Source organism: Coenobita brevimanus, chromosome 103, assembly GCF_032717465.1.
Source record: "Coenobita brevimanus isolate Jiangsu-jjx chromosome 103, ASM3271746v2, whole genome shotgun sequence".
In the NCBI taxonomy this organism is placed as follows: Eukaryota; Metazoa; Arthropoda; class Malacostraca; order Decapoda; family Coenobitidae; genus Coenobita; species Coenobita brevimanus.
The window spans coordinates 439,477-464,527 of record NC_137056.1 but is presented as its reverse complement, the minus strand read 5'-3'; the positions used below and the strand labels follow the sequence as shown (position 1 = coordinate 464,527).

Below are 25,051 nucleotides of genomic sequence, written 5' to 3'. Positions count from 1 at the left end.
CTGTAGAGGTAGTGAAATGTTGCGTACGTCAGCTGCTCTGAGGGCAGCGCTGCCCCGCTTGACTCCTAGACATGTGGCCAGGAGTACACCCCAGCGCCACCTGACCGTCCTGGCAGCTGCGCCTACCAAGGAATACAGGTGAGGCTGCGGTAAACATCACAGTGTCTGTCAGCGGGGCTGCCGGCGGGACCAGAGTCAACTGGTCTGCTGTAAACAAACGTTTATTTCCTTTTGGGTGGAAATGTTATAATATTAAAAATGTTTCAGTGGACGAGACTGCTAGCATTAGTAGTTAAAAGAAGCTAGTTGGAACTGTGGGGAAATATGATGCTGTCTGACCACTGGAAACGAAGGTAGAGTCCCGGAGGATTGGAAGGCAGGTATAATTATTCCCTTGTACAAAGGAAAAGGGGAAAAAGAAGTGTGTGGTAATCATAGGGGCATTTGTCTCCTTAGTGTAATAGGAAAAGTTTATGGTAGGATACTTATTGACATAGTTAGGGAAATAACAGAGGAATTAGTTGGAGAAGAACAGGGAGGCTTTAGGAAGGGAAGAGGTTGTGTAGATCAGATATTCATTCTTAGATCCTTAGTGGAAAAGTTTCTAGAGAAGGGAAAGAAGTTGTATGCGGTGTTCATGGATTTGGATAAAGCATATGACAGAGTGGGTAGACAAGGATTGTGGAAAGTATTAAGAATATATGGAGTAGATGGGATGTTGTTGAATGCTGTGAAGTGTATGTATGATGGTGCTAAGGCTGCAGTGCGTGTGGATGGTGAATTAAGTGAATTTTTCTCTTTGAAGGTTGGGTTGAAACAGGGATGTGTCATGTCTCCATGGTTGTTTAATCTGTACGTGGATGGGGTAATAAAAGAGATACAAGATAGGGCAGTGGATGTTGGAGTGGCCCTAGTGAGAGAGGGTAGTGTTTGGAAACTCCTTGTACTGTTGTTTGCAGATGATACTGTGTTGTTAAGTGAAGACAAAGGGGAGCTGCAAGGCTTGGTGGATGAGTTTGGGAGAGTATGTAAGAAACGGAATCTAAAGGTGAATGTAGGGAAGAGTAAAGTGATGGTCTTTGAGAGAGGTGAAGTCAATGAATGTACAGTGAGGTTGGATGGTGAGGAATTGGAAAATGTGAGTACGTTTAAGTACTTGGGTAGTGTGATGAGTAAGGATGGAAGTTTGGAGGGTAAAGTGCTTGAAAGGGTACAACAAGGAAGAAATGCTGGTTCCTTGAAAGCAGTGATAAGAAACAGGGAAGTGAGCATGGAAGTGAAAAAGTTACTACATTACAGTATTATGATACCAACTCTAACGTATGGAAGTGAAGCTTGGACGTTGTTGGAAGGATGCAAGCCAAGAGTTAGAGCAGTAGAAATGAGTTATTTAAGAGGAGCCTGTGGAGTCACATGGAGAGACAGGCTGACAAATGAGGATATAAAGGAGCATTGTGGTGTGGATGTGGGTATGATAGGAAGTGTTAGGAGGAACATACTGAGGTGGTTTGGTCATGTGGAGAGGATGGAGTGTGAGAGACTGACGAGGAGAGTGTATGTGAGTGAGCTGGAAGGGGGGAAAGGGAGGGGGAGGCTGAGGATGAGATGGAGGGATGAAGTGGAGAGCTATATGAGAGAGGGGGATGTGAGTTGGGAGCAGGGCAGTGAAATGGCGGGGGATAGGGCAACATGGAGGCGATTTGTTTGTGACCACCCCATACTGGATTGAGGCGTCTGGCAATAGATAGATAGATAGATAGATCTTCTTTCAGTTTATAGCCAGATGCCATGATCCTGTGAGGGGTGGCTGTTTGTCTTTGAGTTGGTTGTTCAGTGGGAAGGGGCACTAACCCTCCACCAACCCGCTTGTTGACGTGTAGGGAACACACATGTGTTGGTTGTATGGTTACCACCCAGAATTGTTAATGGTTTCCTGGCTAACAGGAAACCATTAGGCTTGTCACTGAATGTAAAGCCACCTGAGAAAGAAAGAAGAGTATTAAAAAATGATGGGAGAAATAGGAAGAGAGGAGGGCAGACACAATAAAGACTGTTACAGGTGAAGGAAGAATTAGGCAGCACTGCATCAAGTGGGTGCATGATGGTTGCCACCACCAACCACCTTAATAATACTGTAATTATAATGTGTAATAATTATAGTACTGTAATAAAAGATCATTGTTTGAATTTAAATGTTGCCCTTGGAATATTATGTAGCCTAAATGAGTTTACTACAGTGGTACTGTAGAGTGGTTTCTTTCACCATAACTTGGCCCAGATTTTTGTCCTTCTGCAACTAATTTCATGTTGCTCAGTATCAGAAAACCACAGGAGCAACTGTAGTTCTTCATCTTTCGAGAGCACTTCTTTGGGTATTCTTGGCCCATAATTAGTCTGGTTATTTTTAGGGAGTTCTTTAATTAGAGCTCATCAATGCAAACACGTTCTCTTCTGTGACAGTTTTGTTGGAAATCAGTAGTAACAAAGATACAACATTTTTAAATTTAGCTAGGGCAAGTCATGTGATTTACTCTAGCCAGTCACAAGCTAAGTTGCTGCCTGGCATCTCGTATCATCATGGCCTATGTGAGTAACAGGTATTTTCCCATTCCTGATCTTGTTTATCAGGAATGTTAGGCTGATAACTAAAGTAAGATTGGAATTGGTTATAGTTATGGCTGAATTGCTTAGGGTCTAGGGTAGGTTGAGTGAGGTTAGAGTAGATTAATGCCAAAAATGACTTGCAGTTCACAGATTTTTTTGGGTGGGGAGGATTTTTAAAAAACTGGTAGTTTCCTATGGAAGTGATAAAAATCAAGTGAACCACATAAAAAAACAAGAAAAAAAAAAATCATAGATTTATGAGTTTATTTAGGCTGAAGTTGGAAAGTTACCCTTTATTATGGCTAGCATTTATTCTGTTATAAATTTAATTGTTATAACCTAGCATTCGTAATGGAAAAATGGCAATTTTTTGACTAGGCTGAAGTGAATAGGATGTTTCATTCATTCATTCATTGCCAGACGCCAAGTATCCCAGACGGGGTGGCCAATGGCTTAGAGTTAATTGCTTTACAGGGAGGGGCACTAATCCTCCACCAACCCCACTTGACACGAATAGGATGTAATACAGGTATTTTCCTTGGTTGTGGCATGGTGTTCAGGTGTAGGGTGCGGTGTTGGGGCGTTGTCATGGTGGGGGATGGTATGGGTTCAGGAACTGGTGTGCCATTGCGTGGGATGTCATCAGAGGCAGACCTTCCACCACATGTCAGGGTCAACCTGCCAGCTCTCTCACCCACCATGGAGATGGGCACCATCATATCGTGGGAGAAGAAGGAAGGTCAGAATACAGTATCACTATTATCTAGGCATTTTATTAAAGAATATCACTGTCTGCATTTTTACTTCAGACTGCCATTCTCTTGATTGATACTGAATTATAACACTCCAATTTTTTCTTCAGACTGCTGCTCTTGGTTCTCTCTCTCTCTCTCTCTCTCTCTCTCTCACACACACACACACACACACACACACACACACACACACACACACACACACACACACACACACACACACACACACACACACACACACACACACACACACACACACACACACACACACACACACACACACACACACACACACACACACACACACACACACACACACACACACACACACACACACACACACACACACACACACACACACACACACACACACACACACACACACACACACACACACACACACACACACACACACACACACACACACACACACACACACACACACACACACACACACACACACACACACACACACACACACACACACACACACACACACACACACACACACACACACACACACACACACACACACACACACACACACACACACACACACACACACACACACACACACACACACACACACACACACACACACACACACACACACACACACACACACACACACACACACACACACACACACACACACACACACACACACACACACACACACACACACACACACACACACACACACACACACACACACACACACACACACACACACACACACACACACACACACACACACACACACACACACACACACACACACACACACACACACACACACACACACACACACACACACACACACAAATATGCGTGCATGCACCTGACTGCTTTTTTATTCTCGTGTATGGTAGGTAAATGTCTGCCTCATGTGCCACACCATCGTCAGACATTGTAAGTCATGTTTTCTTGGTTCTTCACCATGCAAATTCTCTGAGTGCAGACTTGCAGTTTTCATGCAGCTGAGTTGAATGGAGTTTGGAATATTTGTCAGGCTAAAACAATGATCCTGTAAAGAATGGGTTATAATTAATGGATGAGTTGTAATGAATGGATTGTTTATGATTCATGAAAGGATTCCGGTTGTTATAATTAATTAACGGATTGTTCTAATTAATGAATGGGCTATAACTGGTGAATATACCATTGATGGGTGTTTGTATGTACAGGTGATGAGCTGAGTGAGGGTGACCTGCTGGCAGAGATTGAGACTGACAAGGCCACTATGGGAATGGAGACGCCCGAGGAAGGATACCTGGCCAAGATTCTGGTGTCTGCTGGGGAAAAGGACATTCCACTGGGAAGGGTGAGGACAGTGGGAAAGCGAGAGAAGATGGAGGGGGAATGAGGGCATGGAGAGAGAGAGAAAGGAAGGGGAGGGAAATAGGAAGGAAGAAGGGGAGTAGGGTAGGAGGAAGGGAGAGGAAGATAGGGAACAGAGAGAGACCCTCGACTAAGGATACTTGGTACCGGTAGAAATTCTGGTGTCCGCCAGAGAGGATATTCCTCTGGGATAGATGAGATTGGAAGGAGAAGGAAGGGGGAGAGAGACAGAAAGGTAGGGGAGGAGGGTGAGAAGAAGGGCAAGGAGGGTAGGAAGGAGGGAAGTGAGGGGCTTCCATTAAATGACAGGTAATCGTCTAAAGGGGGTTGAAGATCTCCCTCTCACGCACAATCAGAATGACTGCGGTATAATATCAGGTCATTGGTATCATTAAAGGCTCCACCATGCTTGCATGCACTTCCCTTGGTCACATAATGGTGGCTCTCCACACTGCCCAGTCTTTGACAGCCTCTCTGTTCCATTCTTTATCCCTGAGGTCACACTGTATGACCTCCTCCCAGCTCTTTTTTTGGCCTGCCTCTTGCAACCGTACCCCCGATGTTCACACTTCTCACCTTCCGTGCCCTATCATCCTCCATCATCTCAATATGCCCAAGCATCTCAGTCTACCCCTCCTTATCACAGCACCAATAAACTCCAGTCCCATCCTTCCTTTCAGCTCCTCAGTTGTAATCCTAGTCCTTTCAGCATGTTGATTATTTTCACACTATGTAGGCTAGCAGATTAATCAGAGAGAGCAAACAATCCACCATCTCCATCCTGTGTGACCTCATACATGTGAAAAATCCGTTTGGTAATGCATTATTCTGATTCATTACCAAACGAATTTTTCATTACCAAATTGGCCCACATTTGGTAATTAAAAATACCAAATGGCAACCCTGACAGGGGAGGGGGGAGGAAGGAAGGGGTGAAGGGGCTGTGGTGTAAACAGCTGTTCGGCGCCGCGAAGCAATATCAAATTACAGGTGGGATTTTTTTTTTTTTTTTTTGTGGGTGGGGGGGGGTTCCGAAGGTCCAGGCCCTCAGTATCCAGTAAGTGGGATGTCCGGAAAGTGGGTGTCCGGATAGTATGGGGATTACTGTACTGTATATGCATAAATTAGAAATTTAAAGAATCTTGGCCAGTGGCATAGTGGCACAGAGTAGTCACATGGGTCACAGGAAGAATGGGAAGACATTGGTGCACATTTTAAACCTAGCCCCATAAGCATCAAACAATAAATGGATTCCCCCCCCCCCAAATATTGTACAGTACTTCGATGGCATGAATAACATCATCGGCCAGTTTACGGGAGTTTTTCGGATGACGTAAATAACGTTATCGGCCGTCCAGTGTTAACTTAACCATGGCTATGTGTGTTTCTGTTACTTAACAGAATGTGTGTAGCTATAAATTGGGTCTAAATTGTTGTAAAAGGGAAGATGTGGATTTATGAGTGGGGAGCCCAGTTAGGATAAATTCCTTAGGTTCAGTGCATTTGTTATTGTGGTTTCATTATCATGCACTAGGCATGGTAGCAATTATGTGCAGTAACCATGGGATTGCTGTATGGATCAGGGTGTGTTGGAATAGGAACTGGAAGAGGAGGGAGTGTGGGAGCATGGAGGGGAGGAGGTTGTTTTTGTTGTTGTGACCCCAGGCTCATTTGAATGTGAACTTGGTGGACTGCAGGCTGAGGTTATCATTCTGCAGTCCACAGCTCTCCTTTCAGGAGATAGGGAGTGAGTTGAGGGACATTCATATAACCAGACAGAGGAGTCACCCTAGCTATATTGGTGCCACTACATGAAGGCATTCCTCTCCAGAAAGCAGGAACAGGAGAGGGTCAATAGTGGGATATGGTGTGGGAATAGGGAGGGATGGAGGAGGATGGAGTTAGAAGAGTAAGGAGGGAGTGATGTTTAATATTTTCAGCTCACTTGATATACAGTAATGCTCATATGAAGGATTAGTTCTGGGATTAAGCTTGTGTCATTAGATAAATGAATAGGCAAATGGTGCTGGTATGAAATTTGTAGCTATCTTGTATTTTCCTGTAGTTACTATGTATCATCGTGAGAGACGAGAAAGACATAGCAGCCTTCAAAGATTACAAGCCTACTGAGACAGTAGCTGATCCAGCTCCCACCCCTGCTGCTGCGGCACCAGCCCCAGCTGCTGCCCCAACTGCCCCTGCTGCTGTCCCGTCCCCACCAGCTCCCCCCACCCCAGTTGCCATTCCTGCTCCAGCCACCCCGCCAGCAGTTGCACCAGGAGGCTTTGTCTTTGCATCGCCCTATGCCAAGAAGCTCTCCACTGAACAGAATATTGACCTTGCTGTGAGTATGAGTGCTGTGTCTCTTGTTATGGGTGTTCAACACTCCTAACACTTGTGCGTTATCAATATTATCGTGAGCATAACATTAGGAGAGACAGCTCTTAGTTAAAAGGATGTGTTTATGTGTTTGTGTGTATTTGTGGGTATGGATATACGTATATACAAATATATATATGTGCATGTATGTGTATGTGTGCATCATTGTGGGTACACTGGGCACTACCATGACTGTTTCAGGCGGTGGCACAATTAGCTGGTGTGGGCCATTCTCCTGATGACTGGCTGCGTGGGTCTGACGTCGAGAAATTTGCAACACAACTGGCAGGTGCTCCACAGGTACTCGCACACTGTTTTACAATCTGTTACTCTTTTATTCACTATTTCATTCACTCATTCACTCTCTCCTTCATCTTACAGTCTCTCGCACACTCCTTCAGCCATTCACACCACACTGCCTGCCTGCACCGTCAAACCACCAAATGCACACACAAGGGAAGGTTTTGTAGGCAATGGTAGTAGTAGTTGTTCCCTAGGTAGTCTGGCTGAACAACCTTGAGTCTCTAAGGAAGGCCATGGCCGAGACTGGGATTTCCCACAGAGCTCTCAAGGAGTGTATGTTGCGTTGTTGGCACAAGCATTTTTGTGTAGTGCAGTCTTCCTTAATGTGCATAATAGTATGGGGTGCTGTGTTACATCCTGGACAGGCATCAGCGATGGAGTCATCCAGCCTCTTCAGGGGGGCTGGATGATGCCCATAACGCAGCCTGGTTAGGTGGACCCTGTCCTCACGAGGAAGGAAGGATTCAGAAGGATGGATTTCAGGAGGCCATGCAAGCAGCTATGTGTTGTCTTTGAGCGACTGAATGGAGCGGCGAGTGGTTTGAGTATGGATATGCTTCTGGAAGCTGGTTTGAGGCAGACGAGGGGGGAAAGATGACAGTACAGTATATTTGTGTATGATATCATGTGGTGGGTGTTGTTTTTATGTTCCTTGAAGTGTGTGGATGTGCTGCCATGTAGTGGGTTTGTGGAGGCTGCAGCAAGAATTTCTGTGCCTCCCATGTCTAGATGATCCTTGACTTTGAGGACTTTGGTTTCTTGGTGTAGGTGGTCTGTAGGTGTAGTAGCTGTGCAGCCTTTGGTTGTTTTTAGGGCCTTGTTCTTTATGATCTGTAGGGTGTTGTAGTGTGTATTAGTGAGGCTAGAAACCCAAACAGGGCTTGTATAATTCATCACTGAACTTATATATTGTTTGTATACTGTTCTGGTGGTTTCTTTATTGTGTCCGAATGTTGTATGGGCAAGTGACCGTACGGGATTGAGTCTTATTGTTAATTTATCTTTAATTTTTGTGCTGTGTTGTTTAAATGACACTGATGTACAGTATTGTATGTTACACCAAGGATTTTGTGTGTGTGTGTGTGTGTGTGTGTGTGTGTGTGTGTGTGTGTGTGTGTGTGTGTGGAAGGGGGGTGTTGCATATGGTGAGGTGTGGAATGTGACCATGTTCTGCTGTCCAGTTTGTTAGAAAGGTCACTGTAGATTTGGCTGGGGCTATATCAAGTAAATTTGTGGTGAACCATTTTCTTCATGTAGTGTGTTGAGGTAAGGGTGGAGGATGTGTGCAGCTGTGTTTTGCATTTTGGTGTGTACATGTAAGTGTTATGTCATCTGCATAGGAAGCTATGTGTATTTTTTCTGTTGCGTGTGGGTATGCCTTGCTTGTATAAGTTAAAGAGTGTAGGGGAGAAAACAGATCCTTCAGGGATGCCATTTGTGAAGTTTGTGATGTTCAGTGACTGGCCAGGAAATGTTACATGTGCAAGTCTACCTGCTAAGTAGTTATCCAGTCATCTTTTTGTGTTATTGTGCATGTTCGTGTTGAATATTTTGTTTGTGAGGTTATGGCAGGGGATGGCATCAAAAGCTTTGCTAATGTCAAGTGTGACTAGGAGTGTTCTGTGTGGTGGCCTAGCTGAATTGATGCCATCAGAAACTCTTTGCTAAGGTCTGTGAGAAGAGTGTTTGTGGAGTGTAGCGGCCTAAAACCATGTTGTGATGGGGCTAGGGGGATGTGAGGTGTCACTAATTGTAATACTCATTGTTCAGTGACTTTGAAGGGGGTACATAGGAGTGTGAGGAAGGCAGCGTGGAGTCTTTGTTGAGCTTGGGGATAGTGCTGATAGTACAGTGCCATGCTTCCAAATGTTGGGTATTATGTTGTGTGAGTAGCTGTAATTTGATTTATTGTATTTCTGCTGTGGTGTCATGTGGGGGTGAAGTGATTTGTGTGCACTGGTATCTGAAAAGTTGATGGATTGGTGTACCAAGGTGATGAGTCCACCACCAACACCGTCTGCCCGGCCTTGTCTAATGGTGGTTATGCAGTATGGGTGTTTTTTGTGTTCTGCATAGTTTTGTTTCTTGTAAGATGGCAATGTGTATGTTTTGTTGTTTGATGAATTGTGTGAGTTCTTGTTTTATGGTGTTTATGCCATTTACATTCAGATTAGTTTGGAGTTACAGCAATAACTTAAGATCGCTGTATTCCGGCCTTACATTACTGTGCAGGTAGTCCATTGTTCCTCTATTTTCTTTTCAAAAATGATATGGAGGGGGAGGCCGAGGATGAGATGGAGGGATGGGGTGGAGAGGTATATGAGAGAGGGGGGTGTGAGTTGGGAGCAGGGCAGTGAAATGGCGGGGGACAGGGTGTTGTGGAGGCGATTTGTTTGTGGCCACCCTGAACGGGATTGAGGCGTCTGGCAGTAGATAGATAGTGTTTTTTGCACCTGATGTTTATATTTTAGATGTATTAAGAAATTTACCTGCACTTATTTCTTTTGAGAACAGAGTTTTGTATACGTCTGTATATTCAGTAAAAAAAGTAATGCACAAGAGCATTTGATGATATTGAAAATTATCAGTATTGCTTGTGAAGTCCAGAGAAGATTAATTTGTTATAATTTCATTCATTCATTCATTGCCAGACGCCATGTATCCCAAACGGGGTGGCCAAGGGCTTAGAGTTAATTGTTTTACAGGGAGGGGCACTAATCCTCCACCAACCCCACTTGACACGTAGGGATGCCAACAGCATCTGGTGTTCCCCGGCGGTCACCCATCCAAGTACTAACCAGACCCAACGTTGCTTGTTATAATTTGCCAATGCATAAAACAACAGTACCAATGAGGAATGTCACAAGCATCCAACACAAGGTCTTCTGTTGAGCTAGGACACTAATCTCCCTCAAAGGAGGCCCCTTCTGACTTGACACACATATCGTAGCATCCATTTCACCTTCTGAAACATTTTTCAAAGTCAGTTTTTGGTATCACCTGCAGGTGCTTCGTCACATTCTTTTCTCTTGGATGAACATTGCTAAAGACTCTCTGGAGTGTGCAAATCGCGATCTTGACTTTGTGAAGATTGTTATCACTGGAGATGAGACTTGGGTGTATGGGTACAACCCAGAAACCAAAGCACAGTCGTCCCATTGGAAGCCTGCAGGGTCGCCCCAGACAAAAAAAGCAAGACGAGTCTGCAGCAAGGTGAAATGCACTTGCACATTGACATTTTATTTTTTGGACTATCATGGTGTTGTGCATCATAAATATGTACCAGAAGGTCAAACTGTCAACAAATGTTACTACCTCGACATTATCTGTCATCTTCGTGATGCAGCTCAGCTGAAAGATCAGACCTATGGAAAGTGGCAAGTTGGAAGCTGCGCCTTGACAGCGCCCCAGCTCATTCTTTCCGACTGACCCAGGGATTTTTGGTCAAGCACAACATCCTGCAGGTCTGGCAGGCTCCCTGCTCACCAGATATGGCTTTGTGTGACTTTTGGTTATTCTCTAAGCTCAAATCTCCGCTGAAGGGTTCCTGATTTGAGACGAGAAGGGACTATGACGAATGCGATGAAGCACTTGCAGGACATGCCAAAAACCAACTTTGAAAAATGTTTCAGGCAATGGAAACAATGCTTGGCTATGTGTGTCAAGTCAAAAGGGGCCTACTTTGATGGGGATTGGTGTCTTAGCTCAACAGGCTAGCTATTTATTTTTTTGGAAACTAAGGTACTTTCTGAACAGACCTTGTGTAGGGCACCCTTTTCAAAGCAGGGTTACTAAAGTGGGATAAAACCATCTGACATTTTTCAGTACTTACCGTCCTTGGTATCAGGTTGTTCTGTGCAAATGTGCACTGATACTTTTTTGATTGACTGTACATCTATGGTGTTGAGTGAGGAATTATTGGATGTGTTAACAGTGAAACCTGTTTCCAGATGGGTATGCCAGCAGTAGCTGCCGTACCAGGTGCAGGATACACAGACCTGCCCATCTCAAACATCAGGACCATCATTGCTAAGCGCCTCTGTCAGTCCAAGCAGGTATGACAATCAGTTCTACAGCTTCCCTGCCTTTACTTGCATAGTTTCTTCAGTTGTATAAGGAGGGGGAGACCAGGGAAGAGGTGAGGGGATGTTTTAGTCGGTAGGACACAACTACTGTGTGTGTGTGTGTTTTGTTTCTAGCTTTTCTGTAATTTCCATCATACATAGAGTGGGAGAGAGTGAATGGGAAACTGAGAATTATATAGAAGGGAAAAGAGGGATGGGGAGATCAAAGATTGTATATGGAAGGAAAAAGTGAGAGTGGGAGACTGAGGATCATTTGTGGCGAGGGGGATTGAGGATCATAGATGGAGAGGGAGACTGAGAATCTTATGTAGAGGGAAATAATGAGGATAATATATGGAGGGGAGAAACCAAGGACAACATGTGGAGGGGAAAACCAAGGATCATACATGGAGGGGAAATAAGGGTGAATGGAAACTGTGAAACATTGCAGCAGGAGGGAGGAAGAGGGAAACCAAGGATGAGGTGCAGCATGCACAGATCTCCTCATCCTTAACATCTGGGCTGGTAAGAGGCTGTGTCAGTCCAAGCAGCTATCACATTCAAAGGCAGAGATTCCTGGCCTCCTATGCCGTACCTGTTTTGTCACATTTTGAACAGAGAGAAGTGGAAGTCAGTTTTTTAGGAGAATTATGTGGAGTTATGTGGAGAGACACGCCGACAAATGAGGAAGTCAAGGAGCATTTTGATGATATGGATATGCTGAAAAGTGTTACCATCCTTTGAAATGGTTTGGTCATATGAAGAAAATGGAGAATGAGAGATCATGTAAGACAGTGAGTTGGAGGGGTAGGGGAAGACAGAGGATGAGTGGAGTGATGATATTAACAGGCAGGGTGAATGAGATGATTGGTTGTAGCCCCCTCCTTAGGGATTAGACTAAGGTGTCTGGCTATAGATAGATAAATTGTTTAATAGAGTATGTATTGTGTGTTGTGCTTTTATCAGAATTTCCTGCAATATTACAGTATCTTATACTAGAAGAGTTTCAAGTGTGATGGTAATATAAATTGTAATTTGCCTGTATTTTGTTCTGCAGCATAATGTGAAGTGTAAAGTGTACCATTTGTGTAGTGTGAAGTCTGTGATGCACCGTGTTGTGTAATGTTCTGTATAATATGTACCAAGTTGTGTAATGTAATCTGAATTCTCATATGTGCCATGTTGTGTAATGTGTATTAAGTTGTGTACTGTAGTGTAAAGTGAAGTGTGAAATGTACTATTTTCTGTGCCTGCAGAGCATCCCACATTACTACTTGAGCACAGATGTTGTAATGGATGAGGTGGCCAGCCTGAGGGCAGAATTCAATGAGCTACTGGAGAAGGACAGCATCAAACTCTCCTTTAACGACTTCATCATTAAGGCCTCCGCACTTGCTTGCAAGAAGGTCCCGGAAGCTAACTCTTCATGGCTCGACACCATTATCAGACAGTGAGTGCTACTCTCTCTCTCTGTTTGTAAAACTCTTCTTTGACTTCATCCTTTGCATTGGCTTGCAAGAAGGTTCCCTGAGACTAAGTCTTTCTGGGTCGACACTGTTATCAGGCAGTTAATGATGCTTTAACTATTCCTGAAATTGTCCTCTCTGTATCTTGAATGCTGGGTTGTAATAAGAGTTTAACACTAGAATGTGATGGTAGTCAAGATGATGTGCAATGGAAAGGAGGCCGAGCTGTAACATTGTCTATTTCTGCCAATGAGCGTTGTGAAATAAGCTTCAAAAGGGTGAAAATCTGGGCCAAGTTAAGGTGAAAGAACTGTTTTCTTCATTTTGCTGCCACATTGTACCCTGTAGATTTCCTAAGAAGCATGACCTAACTGGGTAATGCAGTAACTTTTAAATATTGTTTTGAATGGAAAGTAAATGAGACTGTAGTAGTGCCGTAACCAATACAGTTCGCCTAACCAGTTTATCGCAGATATTGGCATTTTTTCCAATACCGAACTAATACCAGTTTTTACTGCCAATATTGGGATATCAGATACGGTCGGAAGAAACATTAAAATGCTTTTTGTTGAAGATTTTGTTAATTGTTTAGCCTGACTCACTGTGAATGAGTGTTATCTTGACATTGTAACTTAAGGTAGAAGAGTCTTACTGAAAATATTAAGGGTTCAGAATAATAAATGGGTGAGTGAGAATGTATAAAAATAAAAACTTAAGGCTGAAAGCAGTGAGTTGAGAGTAAGATATGCTGTGTACTGGTAGTTTGTGTGATGACTGTGGGTTTATGTATGTAAATGGTTTACACGTGCAGACGAACTGCCTGCAATCATTAGTTCTGATGTTCCACATTCTGTCTACCAGACAGCCTAAGCCACTTGGTAAAAATACAATGGCTGTATCGTCCCCACTTTGATCGGGATAGGCCGGTCCTGCAGTGGACACTCAAACAGCTGATGAGATGAGATGAGATATATATAGATAGATAGATATAGATATATAAATTATAATTATATAGTATAAATCTCATTACAGTTTGGCATTCAAGATGGCAGTTTTAGGCCAAGTAAAAACAAAAAGTATACACTGGTAGGCAGTAAGTCACCAAAGTAACATTCATGCAGTACCCTGCCATAACTGTTAATTATTTTCTGTTATCATGACTACTACCATCATCACTGTACCTCTCAGCATATATCCCATTTCACCGGTGCTAGAGAAGGATGCCTTCTCTCGGTGACACCAATACACTGTAATTGGTCAGCTTAGCTGCCTGGTTATATAGTTTTTTCTCGGCTCCTTTTTTATTCCCCTGAAAAGTGGATGGTGTACTGTAGGAGGGGACAGCTTCATCAAGCAGTCCACCAGTGTTGTGTTCAGATGAACATGGGGTTGCAACCATTATTACTACTCCTGCTACCCTTTTTAACCTCAGCACCTGTCTTTGACAACAGGTACAATAATGTTGATGTGAGTGTTGCGGTGAGCACAGAGCGTGGGTTGATCACCCCAATAGTGTTCCGGGCAGAGCAGAAAGGCCTGGCCACCATTTCAGATGAAGTGAAAGCTTTAGCAGCACGGGCCAGGGAGGGCAAACTACAGCCTCATGAGTTCCAGGTCAGTTTATACTGTACAGGTATGTAAAGAATATGTACTATACATACAGTTGCACATATGCTTATCAATGTGCACAAACATGCATGCATGCATGTGCTCACAGAAGCATGCATGCACACAGAAAGAGAGAGAGCATATGTTTGTTGTAAGCAAAAGGCAAGAGGTGTGTTCACAACATAGGCCTATGGAAGATAGGTATCATACATTAGTAGACTCAGTAGTTGAATAGCAATGAACACTTCCAGTAATATAAAAGCTTCCGTGCATTATTCTTAACTCCTACACCGCGGGGTTGTTTTTGCGCTCCTTGTGCGTCCCGCGAGGATATTCGCGCTCTGACTGACTTTTTAAAAATATTTGCCAAAAATCAGTTATTAGTCCTAGAATATTAAAATTATATATGCGTATGGCACATACCTTCAGCTTTCCCCTAGGATGTTTGTTGAGCCTTCGTCGTCTACCGTAGGACTTGTGGAGACTTCTGAAGTTGGGTAACGAAGTCTCAACTTTACACTTCCATATACCTCGTAATATGGTTACCACTGCCTGATATTATATCTACAAACACTATTCTATGAATTTCAAGTAGTTTGGAATCCATATTCCAAAAAAAAAAAAAAACTGTGAAAGCAATGTAAATTACTGTACGAGCCCATACGAGCTTTCCTCCTGTGCTGGTTCCCCGATGGTATTCTGAGGCGGAGCTGTCATTTATTATCTATAAACACACTCACACTTTATATTCCTAGTACTTTATTACACTTATTTATATATACAGTATTTATCTATAAGTTTCTTTCAGTACTAGTAGTTTATTTTCACTCCAGGCATTCACTTTCTCATCCTGTATACTAGCGTTGACAGCGAATCTGTCACTTTCACTTTCATAACTCCCAGTATTCATACATGCTAGAGTGAAACTTTCACTTTCATTACTCCTAGTATATATACTCTTATTCTTTTATTACTACTCTCATTTACGTTTCTATTTACATTCTCCATTTTATTTACATTATTTACATTTCTATTTTATTTACACTATGTTATGCACTGTCACTTGCGGTAACTTATAAAACTATTTTCCACTGTTCACTTATATTTACATTCATTGCTTTCACTTGCTGTTTACACATTATTTACACATTATTAACATTTCCACTTGCACTGTTTTAGTCACCAGAAAGATTGTAGTCATTGTCCATCATTAGTTATCGTGTGTACATATTTCTAATGCTTTCAGAGGTCCCACCCAATAGTAAAAAAAAAAAAAAAAAAGTCCGAAAGACTCACCGTCCCGTCATTTGGATTACAGGACTTTTACTTTATTTCTTTGCTTTTTTAGTTAGTTCTTTTTACGGGGTGGGGCACTAACCCACCACCAACCCTTTTAGTCGCCTCGTACGACAAGCAGGGATACTGGGGGAGTATTCTTGAAACCCCCCTACCCCCAGGGGGGTACATAAATGCTAGGGCTGTCTCTTACAGGACTGGTGTACTGGTATTAGCGGGGTTTTTTTACGACATGTCGGCGGGTCTGCTGGTAGATCAGTAAAGTCTGCTTTTATGAAATTCAGATCCTTAAACTGTTCCCTGTCCCAGCCGGGATTTGAACCTGGGTCCGGTAAGATTGCAGGCCACATCTCTATCGACTGAGAATGTGAGTGCATTCAAGTACTTGGGTAGTGTGATGAGTAAGGATGGAACTTTGGGGGATGAAGTGCGTGAAAGGGTACAGCAGGGAAGGAAGGTTGTAGGCATGCTGAAAGCAGTGATGAGAAATAGGGAAGTGAGTATGGAAGTTAAGAAGTCTCTGCATGATGGTATTGTGATCCCTACCCTGACGTATGGAAGCGAGGCGTGGACCTTGCAAGAGGGGAACAAGTCAAGAGTGAGAGCAGTGGAAATGAGTTACTTGAGAGGAGCATGTGGAGTGACATGGAGGGACAGGTTGACGAATGAAGAAGTGAAGGAACGTTGTGGGGTAGATGTGGATGTGGTTGAAAAGATTAGGAGAAATACACTGAGGTGGTTTGGACATGTGGAGAGGATGGAGAGTGAAAGACTGACTAAGAGGGTGTATGTGGGTGAGGTGGAGGGAGGGAGAGGGAGGGGTAGACCGAGGATGAGGTGGAGGGATGGAGTTGAGAGGTATATGAGGGAGGGGGTGAGTTGGGGGAGGGGAGTCAAATGGTGGGTGACAGAGTGACTTGGAGGCGTTTTGTCTGCGGCCACCCTTTGCGGGATTAGGGCGTCGGGCTATAGATAGATAGATACTTTATTTCCTACTTCTATTTGTCACTTTAAGGGTCTGTAATGGCACCATCTTATGTCTGTTTTACTTCTATACAAGAGGTTGTATTCTTAGAAAGCAAATCTTTGATCTAGTTGGGGTCACAGAAAGTTTTAATGGGCAAGGAGGGATCAGGCCAGAGATTCATTTAACACATTACAGTAGGTTTATTATAATGGATTAATTGGGCCCATATATCCCATTGGATCCCAGAGTTGCAGGGCGAGGCACTGCACGGGGAGGGTGCTAAGCGTACCACCCTCCGCCTATTGGCTTTTAGTCGTGAAGCTCATAGGTCCCCACCCGGGGCTTCCCTACTTTATTAAGATTTGAAAATTCCCAGTTCTGTCCAGTACTGAGGACACTGGGCTCCAATGGGATATGCAGATTTTGTTTGAACTGAATCGTAGGTTAACACTTACGTTGCACATGAAGAGTTGCTGTATATCTACATTGTAATTATATGCCTTTGTAATGGTAAAGATAAATAATTGAGACATTGCTTCCAGGGAGGGACGTTCTCAGTGTCAAACCTTGGTATGTTTGGTGTTAAAAACTTCAGTGCCATCATCAACCCACCCCAGTCCTGCATCCTGGCTGTTGGTGCCACTGAGAAGAGACTCATTGTGGACCAGGAGGCAGAGGAAGGGTAAGCACAGATTCACAATGGACTGTATTTGCACTGGCATGGGAGATTTCAGGGCACTTCTTTCTAGGTGAGTGTCTTACACTTTGAAATCCTCCACTCAGTGTAGGGATGCCTTATGGCTCCAAGACTGAGTGACAAGCCAGATGGTTTCCTGAACCCAGGAAACCATTTACTGTGTTGGGTGGTATCCATATAACTGGGGTTTTTGGCTGGTTTAAGTGTCCCCCAGATTCTATCTATCTATCTATATACCTAGGCTGCTTCCCCCAAGGAAAGGGAGGTAGCCGAGACAGGACGACTCACTCTCCATTTACTCATCCATTCAAACACATTCATTCGCATCTTAGCCCCAAAGGGGAGAACGGACAGATCCTCACCGCACCACACCGCACAAGGGTCAACTGGGCAATGCAATCAGTGACATCCGCAGCAGGGCCCGACAGCAGAACTGGTTTACCCCTGCCACATCATAACAGACCCATCCCCTTACCCGCACCAGACCTGACTAGCTGATCAGACCAAATGCGGGAGAATATCCCCTCAGGGCTGCGTCATCACTTATTCATTCACAATTTCTCTCCATTTATTTCTGTCACGCACAGCCACTCTTCCTTGCTCAACAGACATCCCTCTCGCATCCAGCGCTCTCTTCACACTGTCCATCCATCCTATTCGTGGTCTTATCTAAAATCACTTAATCATGGCAAACGTTTCGGAGAGCCTTGGAGGGCCCAACACCTGCCCATTGCCCCAGCCAAATGGGCCCATCACTAGGCCGGGTATCGTATTTTGGGGTAGATTTAACATGTATAGGGATGTGTTTTTGAGTCTTAGGGGTCGCCCCCCTTACCAAGTCCTAAAGCCATCCAAATGAGTCCACAAAAAAGTTTTAGGTCAGTCTATATAGCCTAACAGCTGTAAAAGAAGCTAACCTAAGCCTAAAACCAGTGCCCATCTTGCTTGTACCCAGTCAGGGTCACTGTAGAATGCAATCTCTGACTCATTTTTCAAACTTGGTAGAGAAGAAGTAGCAGCATTGTAAATCCCACTATCAGATGGTCCCAGGACAATTAAATAAAATCTTTTATGCATAATAATGATGTATGAATGACGAAGAACTGTCCAAGGTGTGAATTGTTGTGACAGAGAATCGTTGATATTTTGAAAGGAAATTCTCTTGACGGGGAATGCGATAGATGATGCAATCAGGGTAGTCTTTTCAACGGCCCATCTTTTTGTCGTTTTAGTTACTGTTCTAGTTCCTGAGTTCCTTTTATTTTTTTCTCTCTAATTTTCCAACATTTACAGTGTTTAGAAATTCCTTTGTATTTTCAAAGTGTTTTTCGTTGAACAGTCCGAATGTAAACATGATTTACCACAGTTTTCATCAGTGCATGAAATATTTACTGTTTAAGGCTTTCATAATTATTAATATTTATTTATAATTATTATTATGTAATCAATGATAGGTTAGATGTTCAATAGTCAAACACTAAATATTCATTGTTGAGTTGCCTAAATGTCCACACAGTTTTGTACCTCGTCTGATAGGCAAGAATCTGTACCCCAAATGACAGTGTTCACTCCACCTATGACTAAAACACATTAATCTAAGTCTGAAAACAGTTTATAAGTGAACCTAAACACAAAATTTAAATTTAAAATATAATCAAAATCGGTATAAAAAAAAAAAAAATCAAAACGATCGCAAAACTGGGGGTAGGCCTACGATAAACGGGGTAGGATGGTATTTCTACTCCCATCACTATTCCGGGGTATCACAAATTGAGGTTTGCCTGTAACAAACAGGCTCATGGGGCAACGTAGGATTGGATGATGGATGGATAGATGTATAGAGCCAGGATTTCGAGGGCTAGAATGATCAGCGAAAGGAAGTGTGGCCCATTGGATTGGGCAAGCTTGGGTTGTCCGAATGTTGCTACTCCTTACTCTGCCCTAGGGTTGGAAAGGAGGTCCGGATGATGATGATGGTACAATGTTGATATTAGGGTGTTGACAGATTCAAGCTACTGTCAAAATAAATTGTGCAAGGACGCTTAGGATTAAGTGCTACAAAGTCTCTGCATGCCAGTAACATTGTGACTCACTGATTTTACAGACTTGTCTCATAAGTCAGGGATGTGAGTGGTGCTTTTACATACTGGCACCAGTACAACAGGGCAGTTCCACTACCTGGTTATATAAACACCTCTCAGTTCCCTCCCTGTCTCCCAGGAGGAGGATGGTGAACAGCAGGACAACAATATTGGCTTGTAGTTGACCAGGTCTGCATCCAGATGAGCCTGGGGCCATAACAACACTGTTTCCCATACAATCAGTATTGTATATTGTTGACCAGGAGGGTGAAGAAGGCCAAGGACTTACTCTTATTGATGTGGCAGACACTCTTCATTGTAAGTCAGGGAGGAGTTTCTAAATATGATAAATGTGGTTTTGTGTACAGGTACCGTGCTGCACAGGTGATGAGTGTAACGCTGAGCTGTGACCATCGAACTGTGGATGGTGCTGTGGGAGCACAGTGGTTGGCTGCTTTCAAGAAATTCCTGGAGAACCCTTCAACTATGCTTTTGTAGGAGCCAGGTGTGGTAGGTACTGAGGGGGGGGGAGACATGTAGATGCAAGAGTAAGCTTTGTTCCTGACATACTTTAAGATGAAAGAGGACTTATGATGGCAGTCAGTGAGAGAAATTTGCAGATAGAGTGCTTGTAATGAGGTGGTTGGTGAAACACAGGAAATTGTACTGAAGGGAAATATTACCAGTATGCATTTAGGGTTGACTCAAGGCAGGAGCACATACCAGTATTATGTCAGGCAATACAGCACATGCGAGAGAGATAGAGAGAGAGAGAGAGAGAGAGAGAGTTGTTGTTGTTGTTGTTGTTATGATGTACCCAGGCAGAGTCATATACAGTTAATGCTGTTTCCATTCACGACATGAGCACAGGAGGCAGTGATGTAGCTAGTGGAGGAACTGATGTACAGTATGGGTAACTTGTACTGAACAGTTGCTTGCCATTCTTGTGACACATATACTTTCATTATTCCTTGATTTGCCTTATGCTGTTTCCACTCACAACATGAGCACAGTAGGCAGTGATGTAGTTAATGGAGGAACTGACGTATGAGTAACAAGACATGTACTGAGCAGTAGTAGTAGCAGTAGTTGTTCCCTAGGCAGTCTGGCTGAACAGCCCCGAGCCCCTTAGGAAGGCCATGGCCGAGACCGGGCTTTCCCACAGCGCTCTCAAGGAGTGTATGTTGTGTTGTTGGCGTAGGTGATTGTGTGCAATGCAGTCTTCCATAATGTGCTTAATAGTATGGGGTGCTGTGTTGCATCCTGGACAGGCATCAGCGACGGAGTCATCCAGCCTCTTTTGGTAGCTTAAGTGGGCTGGATGGTGCCCACATCTCAGCCTGGCCAGGTGGACCCTGTCCTCACGAGGAAGATAGGATTCAGAAGGGTGGATGTCAGGAGGCCGTGCATGCAGCTGTGTGTTGTCTTTAAGTGACTGAATGGAGGTGCGAGTGATCTGAGTGTGGATATGCTTCTGGAAGCTGGTCTGAGGTGGGCGAGGGGGGAGAGATGACAGTATTTGTGTATGGTATTGTGTGCTGGGTGTTGTTTTGATGCTCCTTGGTGTGGGTGGATGTCCTGCCATGTAATATAGCGGATGTTGTGGGGTTGTGGAGGCTGCAGCAAGAAACTGGGTGCCTCTCATGTATAGGTGATCCTTGACTTTGAGGACTTTGGTTTCTTGATGTAGGTGATCTGTGGGTGTAGTAGCTGTGCAGCCTGTGATTATTTTTAGGGCTTTGTTCTGTATGGTCTGTAGAGTGTTGTAGTGTGTTTTGGTGAGGTTAGAAGCCCAGGCAGGGCTTGCATAATTCATCATTGAACGTATGTATTGTTTGTATACTGTGGTTGTAGTTTCTTTGTTGTGTCCGAATGTTGTATGGGCAAGTGACCTCAAAGCACTGAGTCTTGGTGTTATTTTATTTTTAATGTTTGTGATGTGTTGTTTAAATGACATTGATGTATTGTATGTTACACCAAGGATTTTGTGTGTGTGTGTGTGTGTGTGTGTGGTAGGGGAGTGTTGTTTATGGTGAGGTGTGGGATGTGACTGTGTTCTGCTGTCCAGTTTGTGAGAAGAGTCACCGTAGATTTGGCTGGGGCTGTTTTGAGCCTGTTTGTGGTGAACCATTCGTGTAGTGTGTTGAGGTAAGGTTGAATGATGTGTGCAGCTGTGTTTGTGTTTTGGTGCATGCATGTAAGTGTTATATCATCTGCATAGGAAGCTATGTGTATCTGTGGTGTGTGGGTATGTCGTACATGTATAGATTAAAGAGTGTAGGGGACAAAACAGATTCTTGGGGGACGCTGTTTGTGTTTCCCTTTCTTGCGACAAATAAATCGTTAGGGAAGATGTGCTGTGAGGTCTGTGCCATGTAGCATATGATTCTGATGCAAACAGCTGCCCAGTACATTATCTGTCACTGACAAACAGGGTTTTATTTACCAGCAGACAGTATCTTTTCTTTCTCTTTATTGCTCTTCTTTCCTTTTCAGGTAGCTTAACATTGAGTGACAAGCCTAATGGTTTCCTGTAAGCCAAGAAACTATTTACAATGCTGGGTGGTAACCATAACCAACTCACACATGTTCCCTGTGGGTCAACAAGTGCATTGGCAGAGGGTTATTGCCCCTTCCTGCAAAACCACTAACTCACCGACAAGCAACCACCCTTTACTGGAATATGGCATCTGGGTATAGATTGATAGACAGTGGGGTACATTCTTATGGGCTAAGGAAGCTTCCTAACCACCTCTGCATCAGTTAATTATCTTGCATATTGCACCGTGCTATTGTTTTGGATGATAACTGTATCCTTAATATTAATAATTTGCATAAATAGCAGTTATAAAAAGGAGGAAAAAGAATGTGGGAACCATAGGGGCATTTATCTTTATAGCATAATAAGAAAAGTATGTGGTAGGATACTTACTGACTGAGATAGGGAAATGACAGAGGAATTAGCTGAGAACTGGGAGGTTTTAGGAAGGAAAGAGGTTGTGTAGATCAGATATTCATTCTTAGGTCTGTAGTGGAAAAGTTTCTAGAGAAGGGAAAGAAGTTGCATGTGGTCTTCATGGATTCAGAGAAAGCATATGACAGAGTGGATAGACAAGGGTTGTGGAAAGTATTGGTATACGGAAAGGGAAGTGTTCCCCTGAGCTAGACCTTGTTAGATCATGTAGCCCTGCCAGGTGACAGGAGGGCACTACCCCTCCTGACACGGCAGCTACCAAGCATGGCTCGAACTTATGAACCCTGGTCTCGAGTCTGACACTCTACTACTGAGTGTCCCCAGATATACGGAGCAAATGGGAAGTTGTTGAATGCCGTGAAGAGTATGTATGAGGGTGCTAAGGCTGCAGTGCTTGTGGATATTACTGAGTGAATTTTTCCATTTGAAGGTTGGATTGAAACAGCTATGTGCCATGTACCCATGGTTGTTCAATCTGTATATGGATGGGGTCATAAAAGAGATACAAGGTAGGGTAGTGGATGTTGGAGTGGGCCTAATGAGAGAGAGCAGTATTTGGAAACTCCCTGTACTGTAGTTTGCAGATGATACTTTATTGTTAAGTGAAGACAAAGAGGAACTGCAAGGCTTGGCAAATGAGTTGGGAGTATGTGTAAGAAATGGATTTTAAGGATGAATGTACAGAAGAGTAAAGTTATGGTCTTTGAAAGTAATGAAGTTGCTGAATGTACAGTGAGGCTGGATGAGGAGGAAATGGAAAATGTGAGTGCGTTTAACTACAGTACTTGGGTAGTGTGATGAGTCAGGATGGAAGTTTAGAGGGTGAAGTGCTTGAAAGGGTACGGCAGGGAAGCAGGGTGGCTGGTTCTTTGAAAGCAGTGATAAGGAACAGGGAAGTGAGCATGGAAGTATAAAAGTCACTGCATGACAGTATTGTGATACCAGCTCTAAAGTATGGAAGTAAAGCTTGGACCTTGTTGGAAGGATGCAAGTCAAGGGTGAGAGCACTGGAAATGAGTTATTTGAGAGGAGCATGTGGAGGTACATGGAGAGACAGACTGACAAATGAGGAAATGAAGGTGCGCTGTGATGTGGATGTGGCAGAATGCGTTAGGAGAAATACATTGAGGTGGTTTAGCCATGTGGAGAGGATGGAGAGCGAGTGACCAACGCAGAGAGTGTATGCGAGTGAGGTGGAGGGGGAGGCTGAGGATGAGATGAAGGGATGGAGTGGAGAGGTATATGGGTGAGTGGGAGGTGGGCTAGGAGCAAGGCAGTGAAGTAGCTTTGGACAGGGCAATATGGAGGTGATCTGTTTGTGGCCACCCTCTATGGGATTGAGGCATCTGGCAATAGATAGATGGAACAATTATGGATCCATCCATCCATCAGCTAGTCTGTTGTATGTGAAATGATATAAATTAAAATTTTTTCATACACTAACAAATAACGTACATGCAGTAAGCAGGAATAAACTGGTAAGAAACAGGGTCTTGGAAGCTTCCAAAGTCCAAACAAGTATGACCTAACGTCTCATTTCTAGCTATCGTCATGGAAGTCTTGATGTACATACCTGTATTTATAAATACTGTTGATTTGAACTGTTGTGGTTAAATAGTTCAATTATTTAATGTCTTTATAAGAAATATATTATTTTATTTCATGTTTTTATAACCAGAGAACACTAGAGAGAGAGAGGTGTGTGTGTGTGTGTGTGTGTGAAAAAACAAGGATCTGAGCTGTCCCCATGTCTCTTCGATATGTATATGGATGGAGTTGTGAGAGGTAAAAACCCAAGTTATGAAGAGATAAAAGTAGTAATGAATGGTGAAGAGTGAGTATCACAATTGTGATGCATGCAGATTATCCTGCGCTACTTGCTAATAATGAACAAGAGCTCTGCAGTCTGGTGCAGAGTTTTGTTTATGCTTTGAGAGTAAATGTAGATAAGGGGATTATTCCCCCGAGCTAGACCTAGATAGATCACACAGCCCTGCTAGAGTTACAGGAAAGCATTACCCCTCCCAGCAAAGGCAGCTACCTAGGTGGGGCATGAACTCTTGACAATGCAATCTTGTCACACGCTCTACTGCTGAGCCACCCCACTCCCCAAATGGTTGAGAGAGGTGAACCTCACTGTGATATACTTTTGGATGGAAATGAACTGGCGAGAGTCGAAGAGAGTTATTATGTGGAGATTATTGGAAACCCTTTCTCATACCATACTATATTTGTTTAGGGATTTAGTAACATTACTACCAGCCACCTGTGATGCAAGAAGTCCTGTAGTTCCTACAACATAAAAACTGAAGGGAAGCTTGGTGTGGTACAGTACTTGGACTTCTTGGGTGGAATTCGCAAATATATTTACGAATGACTCCCTGTCGTCACTTTGATTTGTTTTTGCAGGAAAAATGAGTAACAAGAAGACTCTGTATTTTCCTTTCCTTGTTTTTCCTGTTCAAAACAGATGTAATGTATAGCTAATAATTTTCCTCTTGTAACTGAGATTTGTTTTT

At 43.5% G+C, this 25,051-nt stretch overlaps 1 protein-coding gene across 1 annotated transcript; it reads left to right on the top strand.

The window, feature by feature from the left end:
* muc (dihydrolipoamide S-acetyltransferase muc) lies at positions 1-24,107 on the top strand. Its single transcript, XM_080285014.1, has 11 exons — positions 1-138; positions 3,165-3,343; positions 4,544-4,680; positions 6,763-7,041; positions 7,278-7,376; positions 11,330-11,434; positions 12,700-12,893; positions 14,361-14,523; positions 17,323-17,462; positions 19,927-20,072; positions 22,059-24,107. Exons 1-10 carry the CDS (start codon positions 17-19, stop codon positions 20,054-20,056), a joined length of 1,548 nt encoding a protein of 515 aa, XP_080141140.1. The 5' UTR covers positions 1-16; the 3' UTR covers positions 20,057-20,072; positions 22,059-24,107.
* The last annotated feature ends 944 nt before the right edge of the window (positions 24,108-25,051 follow it).

Bases quoted from the DNA above. Each gene is read 5' to 3' on its own strand.
- muc (XM_080285014.1), top strand. From the start codon at position 17: ATGTTGCGTACGTCAGCTGCTCTGAGGGCAGCGCTGCCCCGCTTGACT. The intron at 3,344-4,543 runs GTCAGAATACAG...TTGTATGTACAG, and splicing joins ATCGTGGGAGAAGAAGGAAG to GTGATGAGCTGAGTGAGGGT. The intron at 14,524-17,322 runs GTCAGTTTATAC...CATTGCTTCCAG, and splicing joins TACAGCCTCATGAGTTCCAG to GGAGGGACGTTCTCAGTGTC.